At 43.0% G+C, this 13166-nt stretch overlaps 1 protein-coding gene across 1 annotated transcript in view; it reads left to right on the forward strand.

Moving 5' to 3' along the window:
* Window positions 1-12930, forward strand: part of angpt1 (angiopoietin 1) — a 54713-nt gene extending 41783 nt beyond the window's left edge. Inside the window, exons 9-10 of the mRNA XM_031866388.1 lie at window positions 6767-6897; window positions 11327-12930. Coding sequence (XP_031722248.1) covers window positions 6767-6897; window positions 11327-11490 — 295 coding nt within the window. The 3' untranslated portion in view covers window positions 11491-12930. The remainder of the gene's footprint in view (window positions 1-6766; window positions 6898-11326) is intronic.
* The last annotated feature ends 236 nt before the right edge of the window (window positions 12931-13166 follow it).

Genomic DNA, 13166 nt, shown 5'->3' on the forward strand with positions numbered 1-13166 from the left:
ACCCCCCCCCCCCCCCCCCCCCCGCTGTAAGAAAAAGACTGATATGTTTATTTTTGAACGATGCATTACATCTTTATTCAATATCCTTCCCTATTTGGACAGCCAAGTTCTTAAATCCAGTGATTTCTCCACATGATAACGGCCCAATTTGGAATCAGATCTCGTTCCGATGTTTTTTCATGTGAGGATTTTGTAAAGAAATTGGCAGATATTTGGGTTCCAAAACATGGGGACTCTATTTTCCAAGACTCACACTGAGATTGTCTGAGATATCTCAAGTTATGTCTTGAACACCGTCCCTGAAAGCTTCAAGCTCCACCGTTTCCAATCATACTGAGATGAAGCATCGAAGCTGCGGGCTGCAACACTTGTGTCGGACAGAAAAAAAAGGATCAGCAGAGCAATGTGTTTGAAATGAACAACTTGTTGTGTATTTAAAGTGCATCTTAAATCAAAGTTGTAATGTTTTTTTTTTTAGTTGGGGTGATTATGCATCTCTATCGCCTTCTTGAATTCAACCAAAGAAAACCCATTAAATTATGACGGAATGAAATGAAAACAAATTACTGTTCACACCTAAAGCAAACCCAACTCAAGGTTCCACCTAACACCTTCTCCAGAGCTTTCAACCACACCACATGGTCTTCATCTGTGGATTGAGGACCATCTCCATAACAAACAAACTCAGCCCGCTGATGAAGTCCTGCGACACGGTTGAGAGCTCTGGAAAAAGCTATCAAGTGTGTCCCGAGTTCAAGTTGTGCCAGATTTACAAGTCAAGACTGAATGCTTACCTGGACAAAAATTAAAAGTTCAAGATTTCATTTGTTGTCATTGTTTAACACAGGATTGCGCGATGAAATGCAGTTGGTAGTACTATTTTGCTACATAAGAAAAAGCACTCTAATATATGATGAAGGGTGGAGGATGAATTAAGGAGTCTCACAGCCTGAAGTAAGAAGCTTCTCTTAAGCCAGGTAGTACGGCAGCTGATGCTTCTGTAACGCTTTCCAGACGGCAGCAGCGGGACAAGGCTGTGGCTGGGGTGGGTGTTGTCTTTTAATATCCTCATCTTCTCACCAATATTACTGATGCTAGGCAGATGCCAACCAACGATGTTCAGGACGGTTTTAATCCCCCGCTGTAGAGCCCTCCTGTCCTGGGCCGGGCACATCCCATGCCGAGTTTGTAATATTCTTTTAATGAACACAAGACGTAAAGAAGACGACCATGCCGTTCACTGCATCCAGAAACTTTATTCATAAACCTTGGCCAGTTCCTTAAATACAGAAAACCCTGAAAATGTATTATTACAGCTAACCCACAGTAAATCATCCATAGGATACGTACTGTTCCATGTGTTTCAATGGAGCTATATGTCACCCAGCGGTAAGAGAGAAGTCAAGCGGCTCTCAGCCAGCCAGACACCTCCGTGGCCTTGCAGTAGGAAGCGAACCATTGGTCAGGGTGATTAACCTCTGCAACGGGCCAATCGGACTGCAGTTCAGGAGGCTAACGACTGCCAGGTGTGTATCAGCACGCGCTGGACCCTCAGCCGACTGGATTGTTGGCTTTGCGTATACGCACATGAAAGAAAGCAAAGCAGGCTAAGCTCGGCCGTGTCAGTCAAGAAGATGAAAAGTGGCATATTTTTGAAAACCATTTTCATTTGAGTCTCGGGAAAGATTTTACGCACATTACAGTGATCACTCACACCGTTTCTGTATTTTGTATTTCTGCCATTTATTATTCCAAAGAATCACTTGAACCTTCGTGCGCATGCATTCCGTTAGACGCATTGTTTTATGGCTTTTCCTCCGTAACCTCTCCGGAGACGTTCTTCCATAAAGTCGCTGTATGACAGCAATATCCTCTGCTCAGTGTGACACAGTGTGTTGTGAAATGGGAAGTGTCAGATAAAAGAAAAGACTGCGAACAAGCGGCATGTTTGCCGATCTGAGGCCCCGAGCCAATCCAACACGTCTTTCCTCTGTGAGGAGGGAAAGGGAATCTTTTTTTTTTTTTGGTAGGACCACCTCCATGGAGTCCTCCATTTAACGCTGCTCTGCTTTCAATTAAGTGCATTTCTACAAATATGAAGGCTGATATCAGGTTTTTTAAAGTGCTTTATAGGGAGATCGGCTCTGATTCACCTTCTGATCTGAGCCCGACGTGGCAACAGTTACAAACACAGCTAATTGAAAGGTTTTTAACGAAAAATATGTGAAGCCTTCATTGTGCCTGTAAAAACAGTGCAAATGTTTTTATGATTTTGATAACAATGATGTGTTGAAGAAACAGTGTGATGGAATATCAGTCATTTACTTGGAAGTGCTCTCACATAAACATATCAGAGTCCTTTGATTCTTCACTTGACCCTGCAACTCATTTCTCACGTACAGTTTGCAGCTGTAATAATACTCAAGATCGGGCTATTTAGTCACGCAAATAGTTTTAGTTTTATTTTAAGTTAAAATGTATTTCTGTTGAAGACATTTGCAGCCACCTGTTACATAATCAGGCTGTGTGGAATGACGTTTGTAGTCCTAAAGATGTTATATCTTTGGATAAAGGTAGATGTTTCATGGCAGAATTTGGCTTGCTGCTCAAAAGTGTTCTGCCTAGTCCCGCCCCCCTGTGCTTCAATTGGCTATTCTGCAATAAGGAAGTAAGTAGACGTTGGGCAAGTTCCTCAGGAAGTGTAATGAGTTACGTTTTACTCATTAAAAGTTTTATATTGCTTAACTCTTTACTTTGTATCAAAAGTAATACAATGGGTGCAGAAAATAACCTCTAATGTGGTTAAAGCAGGAAAGTCAGTAAATCCGTCTGCATTGATCTATGAACGTGGTTGATTCTATAAGTATCTGCTGTCTTCATATGTTTATACTGCACGGAAAGCTTCTCCTTCAGTTCATGAAACCCCTGCAGCATGTGAAGGTAGCAGGACACATGTGTTAATTTAATATAATATAATAACTGTTTGATATATTTACCTTCACATAGCCGTTTTGCACTTTGCCACACTGCCCATACATGAACCAAAAATAGAAAGCGAGCATGGAGATGGCCACACAGTCCCGGGCGCCTTACAGCTGGCAATTGGCATTCATATTCAAACTGCATCTGAGGGTGCAATGCATGCTGAACCACATCACGGGCCACCGTCAAGCTTCTGCACACCGACGGGCAAATTAATAAAGAATTGACTGCGGTCGCTGATGGCACCGTAAATTGTGCATCAATTGGAACCTCTATCCGCCCCGTGGGATAATGCGCTAATGACATAACAGCGCAAACACACTCGTAAAGTTTGGAAATTTGCCCTTTTTTGCATCTGATTGCAATTATGCATCCAAGGACACAAGAAGCACAATGGCTGAGAAAAAGAAAACTTTCAGAACCCAGGCTACAAGTTTTTAGAAGAGTCAGTACTGTTGGTGTTTTAATTATATGTTTTACATTTTTGTGAACACAATGAGGCTCATTTGCATGGAAAGGGGTCAATTCTGCCCTAAATGTATGCATATTACCTCATTTATATATGTACAAATAGCACAGGAGCACCAAGACTCTTTTTGCTCGGCAGCGCAGTTCGAGGTGCATTTCATCGGAGAACGACACTGTTTCCTCTCGTCTTATTTGTGCACGGTTAGCAGCCGCACACATCCTTTTGTGAGTTTGCCCCCGAGTGTTGTGAGGGGGGGGGGGGGGGGGGGGGGGTATTTTATGACTCCAGTAAACCTACAAGTTTAAGTTGACCGGGGTGGTATTTGTGATTAGCAGAAGTCTCAGCTCAAATGTTTCAAAAGCTCTGCATCACCAGATCCCACCACGGGTAAATTGTTGTAATTTGGCTGAACTGATCTTAATGCTGGCATGCACTGCTGCTATTTGAACTTTCTAAGTATTTCGAAAGATCGCAAACAAGCCGACATCCCCGGTGGATATTAGAATTATTGGATGGCGGGACACCAATCTCCCTCTCATTGAGTGAAACCAAATGATTCCCCTCACAGCTCAATGTTTTGGTCACCAATGAGCCTTGATCAATCACATTACTGAGTTACTTAAACAGGAACGTTCAGATTGGCATGCATTGCCCGTTGAGCTCCTGGTGTCTGGCCCTCCGATCCATTTCATTAACATGATTTACCACACGCCATCTCTCCAAGTCTCTGTCTATTTCTCTCTCATCCTTACAGACAGGCCTCAGGAATCTTCCTCTTCAGTTCATTACTTGGCCCATCTTTACGTTACCCCACTGAGTGCATAATGGATCCTGTCAGAAAACAACTGCAGATGTCGGTTGAGTTGGGGAGGGAAGGGGGGGGGGGGGGGATCGCCGGTCTGCGTAAATATGCAGCGCAGCCGGTAAACACAGCCGCTGACTATTTAAATCAGCCCGTCAAAGTGTCATGCTGGGAATCCCTCGTGATGATGTGCCCCAGCGATCCGTCAGCGCAGCAGAGATCGCAAGAGCTTTGGAAAAACGGAGAGCGAGTGCGCAGCGGAGTCTGTTCTTCATCAGAGCGGTAGCAGACCCCATCCTTGACATTGCATGTTTTATTCCTTGGAATCAGGAATTAGCCTGATAGAAGTCATGCTTCCCATAAGTGAGGCAGTGCGCTGCCAGTTTACTCTGAACTGGAAAGCGTCGCCGGAGACATCTGTTTGCCGAGCAGAGACCGGTTGACACCTCGGCACGTGACGTACTGTTCACACACACACGAACACACACACACACAGAGGAACCTGCGCATTTATACGCACACCCATGTGCTTATTCTCACAGGCCCTTGTCCAAACTCGTCGTTTGGTGCCACTGATTAGACACATGACCCACCCTTGCATTTTAGGATTACACGCATCGGTTTACTGGCTTAGTGAATTCCCCACGGTGACCCGCAGTCACACATTTTTACTCTGCTGTACAAATCAGCCATTTACACAGCTGTCCAAATACAGAAGTCTTTTCCCGCTAAATGACTCTTTCTTAGGGAGTCGCCTTCTTTGAGGTATTCATGCTGTTTTCAGAGCTACAAGCTGCACAAAAGCCCGAGGAGTCGCTCAACGTCTGCCGAAAACATGAAATATAATGTTACTTTCTCATCCGAAAAAATCTGAGCTGGGGCGTAAGGTTCACTACACGCCCATGGTCCCCCGTTGTCGAGAAGTGAACTCAGGGAAATGCTTTCACTGACAGTGAACCGAGCTTAATAATAGAGACCTCATCGGCGCGGCGCTGCGGTCCCTCCTCTTTGGATGCGCGAGCTCTTCTATCGGGAGAAAGTTGAAAACGAGAGAGCGTGAGAGAAACAAAAGACATGAGGAGAAAATAAAAAACAGACAAGCGTGGGATGCAGCAGGTTCTGCTGGGGATGGTGGAGCCGTTTCGAAGGGATGAAGGAACTGCCAGATCCGCAGTTCACAGTGGGACACGCCCTGGAGAAATCTGCTCCTAAGCAGCCTATTCGTTTCCAATGTGTGTGCGGAGGAAGCTGTTTATCATAGCACCTCTCCATTTATTCAGTGTGCATTAACAACAGCAGGGACCTTTTTTGGGGGTAGAGGAAGAGGAACTGGGCAGCCTAAACTGAACAGACAAAGGCAATAGTGCCACCTACAGAGACTCAAACTTTAGTAACAAAAAGTCTAAAAAGAGGAATTCAATTTATATATTTTCTTTCTGAACTAAAACTTCTTCTTGTCAGTTTGCCAGGATGATGTACCAATTTACTTTGGTAACTAATAGAAAGGTACTCCTGAAGAAATGAAGAGTTCCTAGTTGCAGCTCGGTGTGATGCACCAGCCTGTAGACGCACCACTTGCATGCTGCTTAGCAGCCCTGATAAGGATAATAACATATTCTAGGTTCTGCACAGTATGCACTCTACAGTTATTGCATGCCTGCATCCTTTGACATTTTTACTGTCAAAGGATTTTTACTTTATTTTGAAGTTTTAAAATATGTTATAATCGAACATGAATAGAATATAATAGAAATAATGATAATATAAAAAATTATGAACTAATAATAATAAACACATTATATTAACACATTAAGTATTAAAAATATAACATATTTGTTTTTCATGACATACATTTCTGATCTCCCTGACATGCTTTTTAAATACAAAATCCTTTAAATTGTACCTGACAGCAAGTATGTAGTGGTGTGTATCTTTCTTGTGATAGGAATGTATGAAAAAAACAAATAAAACGTAGCATCTGCGTACTTAAACACATGAAGACAAGACAGAGAGAAATATTGCATATTACTTGGATCCTAAAGACTTGAGAGTTTGCCCTACCTGCCCCGCTGTGGATGGATGATAGGTTAAACAGGTTGCTTATTGCTTTTTGACTGTGTAGCTGTTAAAGGTCAGTATTTGTGGTGTATATTAACGTTCTGTGGACCCGCGGATGGAAATGTGATTCCCAGACATTCCTTACACGACATGGCTCTTTCCTCTCGTTGTCTCTCTCTCGCTCTCTCTCTCTTTCATTCTTTATTTTATTTTCTCTCCACCCTGTTAATGTTGTGCCAGGTGCTCTACATGTACTCAATCACAACAAAAAATAAATATCTCTCGGGACACATTTCTTGCAGCATGTTATGTCTTCTTGCTGTCTTTATTGCTTACACTGCTCACTCCACCGCACTCGTTTCTCTCTCTCCCCATTCCTCCGACCCTGATGTGTTTTCATGTCCTGACTCCCTCCTCTTCCTCCTCCTCCTCCTCCTCCTCCTCATGTCTTTCAGACTGTTCCTGAAAAGCCACAGTGGGACTGCAGGCAGACAGAGCAGTCTTGTAATCCACGGAGCAGACTTCAGCACCAAGGACATGGACAATGACAACTGCATGTGCAAGTGTGCCCTCATGCTCACTGGTGGTAAGTGCAGCCAAGTGGTGCTTTACAGAGGGGATAATCCTTCATTCATAGCAAAAGAGGGGACCACCTGTATATTACAAGTACCTCCCGGTGTGACTGTGGCAAGTACAGTAGATCAAAGTTGAATCAGGATCTTTATCTTTTTTTTGCCACTTGCACAACAAGCTGCTAACACAACATTGACATATTATCACCTAATAAAGTTAGAAAAGGTGTTAGCAAACATTTGCTTATTTACATTGCCAGCAGACACAGAGAAGCAGTTACATTCATTTTGGCCTATACGTCTCTGGCCACCTTATGAATGTAAGTCCAATATTCATTTTACTTTTAGCTCCGTTTTTGGTCTCCACCCAAATATCTGGCTCCTTAGCTGCTAAACACTCCACTATGTTCACTTTAACTTGCCAGCCTCAATCAGCAGACCGACGAAGTATTACAGGCTATAAAAACCAAAACAATTAGCTAAAAGATGCTAAGAAAGTTCCATGGAACAGTGGGTTTGTCTGTAGGTTTGTCACAACAAACAGCAACATAAACATTTAATACAGTATAGTCATCTGATCCATGGATCCCAGAACGCATCAGAACAAGGGCCATAATTTCAAGGGCCATAATTTCAAGGGCCATAATTTCAAGGAACGTGGAGGGGCTGGTGGGAGGCATACGCAATGAAACAGACATAGGCTTGTATTACTATTGACTAGCTACAGAACACTCCAATACCCAGGCCAGGCACCGGGTTGAAGTGACTGAGGGCTGTTAAAAATTGCGAGGGGTCAAGTATTTTTCATAAATAAAAGACATAGATTTAACCATGCAGTAGCCTCAGAAAGGTTCAATAACAACAACAGCATAAGGCTACTCTTTCAAAATCAAAGAATATTTAAATCGGAGCAATCAAATAAGAGTTGTTTACTGTTTCAATTTACGAAAGGTGGAACCATTTGCCTTCCTTTTCAGCAATGTCTTCTTCCTCTCAGGTCTCAGCAATAAACTCGGGGAGTATACAATGTCATTATTACCAATATAAACCTTAGGTTAAACTACAAAAACCCAAGATGCAATGAACCGGTATGATCATATAAGCATTTGTGTCTCTATGGCACCAGCGAGACAGTACAGAATTGCTTTTAGAAGAAAAACAATTGCATGATGTAATCATTCCAAAAAGCAATTTTCTCTGATTGGCATCATGACGAACCCCACAATTTTCATTGCCTGGTCATTAGTTCGGGTTGTTATGATCGCAAACCTGCACTTGTGAGACGTGCAATGGGCTAACATGGCCACTTATACATCTATCTGCACCTATTAGGGCTATATTCCGCATCCCCTCCCAGTTGCACCGTGGTTGGAAACAGGCACATTATAAAAATCCCTGGGCGCACCACCAAGTGTCAGTGAGATTTAACATGACTCCGCTTCTCCTGCTGTGTAAGTGGAGCCCAGTGACCCTCGCTGTCACCTCATGGCAGCTCTACAGCTGTGGAATCGTGACCTGGTACGAATCAAGCATTTTATTTTAAGTGCAGATTTAAGATCAGCATTACCTCTTAGGTCATTGTGAATGCAGTGGGTTAAAGGGAACTGGCATCTGATCACCAATCAACACCCCCTGCTCTGCTTGATTCATGGCCTGCCTCTGGCCAGGCCACAGAGGAGAGGCATGACAACATGTAGCCTGAGTTGAGGCTGGTCCGAACCCAGCACCGCGCCGCAGTATATACAGTATATCATTAGATTTATTCCCTTGCATTTATAAGAGCGGGGCTGACATCAAGTGATGTAAGTGTCTGGAATATGCAAGAGGAAAATACTTCTCTTCTACATTCATGAGGACAACTGCAGCATGCCGTGTTAAGAAGACGCAGCAGGATATAGTGGGGGTACACAAACTGTAATGTATATATTTACACAACACCAGAACATACAGTATGGATAAAGTGCTGACAGTAGGAGGTAGGGGGGGATCCCTCTATCATGAGAACAAACTGCACCAGAATTTTTTTTTTATTTCTTTTTTTTCAAAAGAAGACATTGCCACTGTTTTTACAAGTCAGGAAAGATATCTGTCATGGAAACAGAGAGGATACTGGTCATGAATCCCAAAAGATTGCTGCTGTGCTCACTAAATGTTTATAGGCGTGACGGCCGTTGTGTGGTCTGCACTTTATCAACGAGCGAGGGATGGCAAGTAGGAGACATTCGCTGTTTAAGAGGAGAAAAAAACACTACCTCAATAAAATAAAACAGCAGGTTGCACAACACGCTTTAGGATGATACCACCAAACCCCATCCTATCCTTATATCAACTACAGGACATTACTGCTAGCTTTTCTACCGCCTATTTCAACAATGTTTTCATTCTATTTGTGGCTGGTGTCGTAAACTACCTAGTGTGAACCCCAGCCTCTCTTTTGTGATTAATCGGCTCGCAGACATTCAGTTTCCTATTTAAAGCTGCTTCAATGTTTTTTCGGCCAAATGAGGGCAGCGGAAACAAGCTGTAAACTCAACACATGTCAAAACGTATTGCTTATTTACACATTCAGCAGATAGCTGTCTCGTCAATTTAAGTCCAATAATTACTCACCTTTTAGCTCTGTTTTGGTCTCCACCACCTCGTGAGGGAAATATCTCCTCTTTAGCTGCTAAATGCTCCACTCTGTTTAGAAGCTAGTCTTTAACTTTGTCTGTCTGACGTTTGGTGTTGGGCAGGAAGTGTTCAGAGGATTAGTATGCCTGTGCGGTGGCGACAGCTGTGTTTTTTTTTATTTTGGGCGGTTAAACCTGCATTCTCGTGAACACTATATCTCAAATTTGGCACAAAAATCCACCGAGACTCAAGGATGAGCTGATTAGATTTTGGAGATCACCCTCACAAACACATTTTTGCCCCAAACGCGAGAATTCAAACGCTAATTTTGACAATTTCGCACACAGATGTCTAACAGGATAAAATGACAAAGTGGTGACATTTTGAACAGAAATGAATGTTGTGAAACTGCAACATGAGTGGTTGGCGGAGGCATACAACCCGGAGGCGGTTATTGTAGTTTAGAGCTGACATGCTGTGCCTGCTGTGGCTGGAAACTCAAGAAGCCTGCCGGCCTTTCAAACCAAAACCATGAGCTGAAAGACTGAAATGTCCTGTGGAGTTGAGGGAAACTGCACAGTTGGGTGACAATTTCTCTGTGGATTCGTCACCACAAGCAACCACTTTAACATTACAAAAATTAATTCAATCAATCATTAATTTATACATTTTGACGATAGCAGCTTTAACCTTTCACAACTTTGGTCCATCTGTTAAGATGGCAGGTGCAGTAGCTCCTCTGGAAGAGCTCCCCAGCTTGAGGACTATTCCCCAAAAAATCTTAAGAAATTATGGAAGAGCAAGTGCTCGTTAATATTTGGTTCCCACTGGCGCCAGCATTTACTGAAATTATAAGCAGCTGTGGAAATGTAAGGAGGTGTCCACCAGTTCCCCTTCTATGTTGTGTACGTGCCTCATGATGAAGCAGCAATCAATGTGAAATTTATATCTTGCGCGATCCACGCCAGCAACAAGGGCAGAACATTGCTCCTGATTACTGACAGCTCTTGTGAAATGTCACACTGTATTCCGCAGTGGTATTCAGGTCCGACCAGAGAGACGAGAGGAGCTGCCATTTGTCCCCGCGTGACTGACACATGCCATGCCTCACATATGTTCTATATCAGACTGTATCAGTGAGGGCGAGTTCACTAGTTCAGGATGGATTACATGTTATGTTCAGAAATATATATTTCTATAATTACAGAAGTTACATAGTAGATATTTATGGTTGTTCCACACATTTGGTCCATGATATCTCCCTACTTCTGAGTCTTAACTGCTTCAGTGACCGGTAGGTAGAGGGAGAAACAGTAAATATAAGTTTGGCGGTGCTAAACCATTCAGACGCTTCTAAAGTCTGCTAATTCTGAAAGATACAGGAAGCCAATGTGTGTGTTAAATTATGAAATAGCCGTCCTCTAAGTCCAAGCACGTGTACCCTTCCTCTGAGCACCAGACCAAATGTGTCACCTTGGGAGTGGAATATAAGTTTCCCATGCCATTCACCCCTCTGGTGTCAAACTGGAGCTCCTGCACGTGTACCCTTTGCTTTAAATAGAAAGAGGTACCGAAAGTGTCCAGCAGCAGGTACCGGCATGCCATTGAACCCATGACAGTAACACATTGAGCAGATAGCAGCGTAATGGTGTCTGAAGCAGTGCCATGGCCCTGTGGAGAGGCCATGGGAAGCTGTCAACCTTTACCAAGGACAAAAACTTCTGATAGAGGTGACTTCATCAACGCCTTACTCAAAGCCTGGTTTCTTCTGCTAAAAGGCATCGCCGCTTTGCAACTAATATGTTTTATTTTCCCTTATTCTCTTCAAAGGTTGGTGGTTTGATGCCTGTGGCCCGTCCAACCTTAACGGCATGTACTTCACCCAAGGACAGCACATAGGGAAGTTGAACGGTATCAAGTGGCACTACTTCAAGGGCCCCAGCTACTCGCTACGAGCCACGGTCATGATGATCCGCCCGCTGGACTTCTCCTAGTCCTTTGAACTTTGAACTTCCCTATTTTATCCTCTTGTCTCATCTCATTTTCGCTGGCCCCGGGAGTCATCCAATGAATCTGTTTTTATTCAATCTGGTTCCTCTCCAGAGCGACGGCTATTGCTGCGCTGCCTCGTAACCTTTCCCCCTCAGCGGTTTCTGAAAACCAGCCACGAGGAGGAACGACGGAGCACGAGATGATTCACCTGAACTGTTTCTGTTCCCAAACAGATTCACAAACTTGACGTTATTTAAGGACAAAAGCATATAGAATGTGTTATCTCCACACTTGCAATGTGTGCACATTAAGAGCCCGCTATAACAGCTCTTGAAAATTCAAGCACGATGTCAAACCACAACTTTCCCATTATCCTGGGGACCTGCGCTGTAATAATATAGAGGACTTGAACTCTTCTGAATGGAAAGCAGCTATGACAGAGCAGCACTGACTCTTCAACTGCAGGAGAGAACGTATCTGGAACGCTATAAGGAGATGATGCTTTTCTATTAAAATGTTGCTGACAGAACGCAGCCGATAAATATTACCATTGTATTATATATTGTGGGGTTTTTTTTAGTATTATTTTTGTTATCCCAACTGTATACAATATCCAAAGTGAGATGAAATTGTCTTTTGTACTACAAGTGTAACACACGCACAGTTTTAAGGTGACCTTAACATTCAAGCGATGAGCTGGTAATAGTTACAAGGGTCACTTGGAGCATTTGCTGCCTTGACAGTGTGATTATTATTAGAGTTCAACATGTGAGGTTTTTATTGGGTTCGATTCTGGACTGAGATCCATTTGCATTTGTTGTTGGCTGAGAAACGACTCGTACCTGCCAAGGTTCAGCATATGAGTGATCACCTTACCTCTGCTGGATATGAAAAAGGACATTAATACTGATTCCTATTATTAGTGATGTATAACAATTACAGCTGTGTGCACTTGGGGGAAGAGAATGCACGAATGCATATGCAAGTAATGTGTGTTTTTTCAAATACACAGAGATAAACAGTGTATTCCAGCATGTGATGATGAAGTACCACGTCCATATTTACAAAGATGTAAATGCTTATATTAAGCTGATGTCCCACAAAGAATGAGGTCAGAGTTCATATTACTGAATCTTATTTCTAACTCTAAAGGGCATTATAAAAGCTCTTTAAGGGTAATTTCAGTATTTCTCAACCCTATTTTTCCACGTTTTTGTGACTAATAGGGACAACAATTTTTTGAAATTGGTCCAGTATTGAGGGAGAACGCTGCAGACGGCAGCCGCTAAACGGGCTGCAATGTAATCGCTTGGGGCAACTCCTCACCGTCAATGTATGTCCTCTAGAAGTGCTTGTTTATGCCACTGACAGGCTCAGATTGTTGTAAGTGTCTGACAACATGATGGAAAGGACCTTACAGAGAAATAAACCCTTTTTCTAAACCTTTCGCTTGATCCGATCTGTCTTTTAGCTCAGAGAAGACTCGTTCTTAAATCTTGCGTCACATCCACATTGTTGATATTGTCTTAAGAGTTTTAATGTCGTGGTTGTTTATTTATGTAACACCAAGCTACGCTTTCTGTACTCCAACCAGGCCGCAACCTCCTCTGAAAAGTGCAAAAGTGAAGCTGATGTGGAAGTGTATTAAACTTGTAATCTCTCTAATGGCCTTCAGGGG

Source organism: Anarrhichthys ocellatus, unplaced genomic scaffold, assembly GCF_004355925.1.
Source record: "Anarrhichthys ocellatus isolate YVR2014 unplaced genomic scaffold, GSC_Weel_1.0 scaffold35, whole genome shotgun sequence".
In the NCBI taxonomy this organism is placed as follows: Eukaryota; Metazoa; Chordata; class Actinopteri; order Perciformes; family Anarhichadidae; genus Anarrhichthys; species Anarrhichthys ocellatus.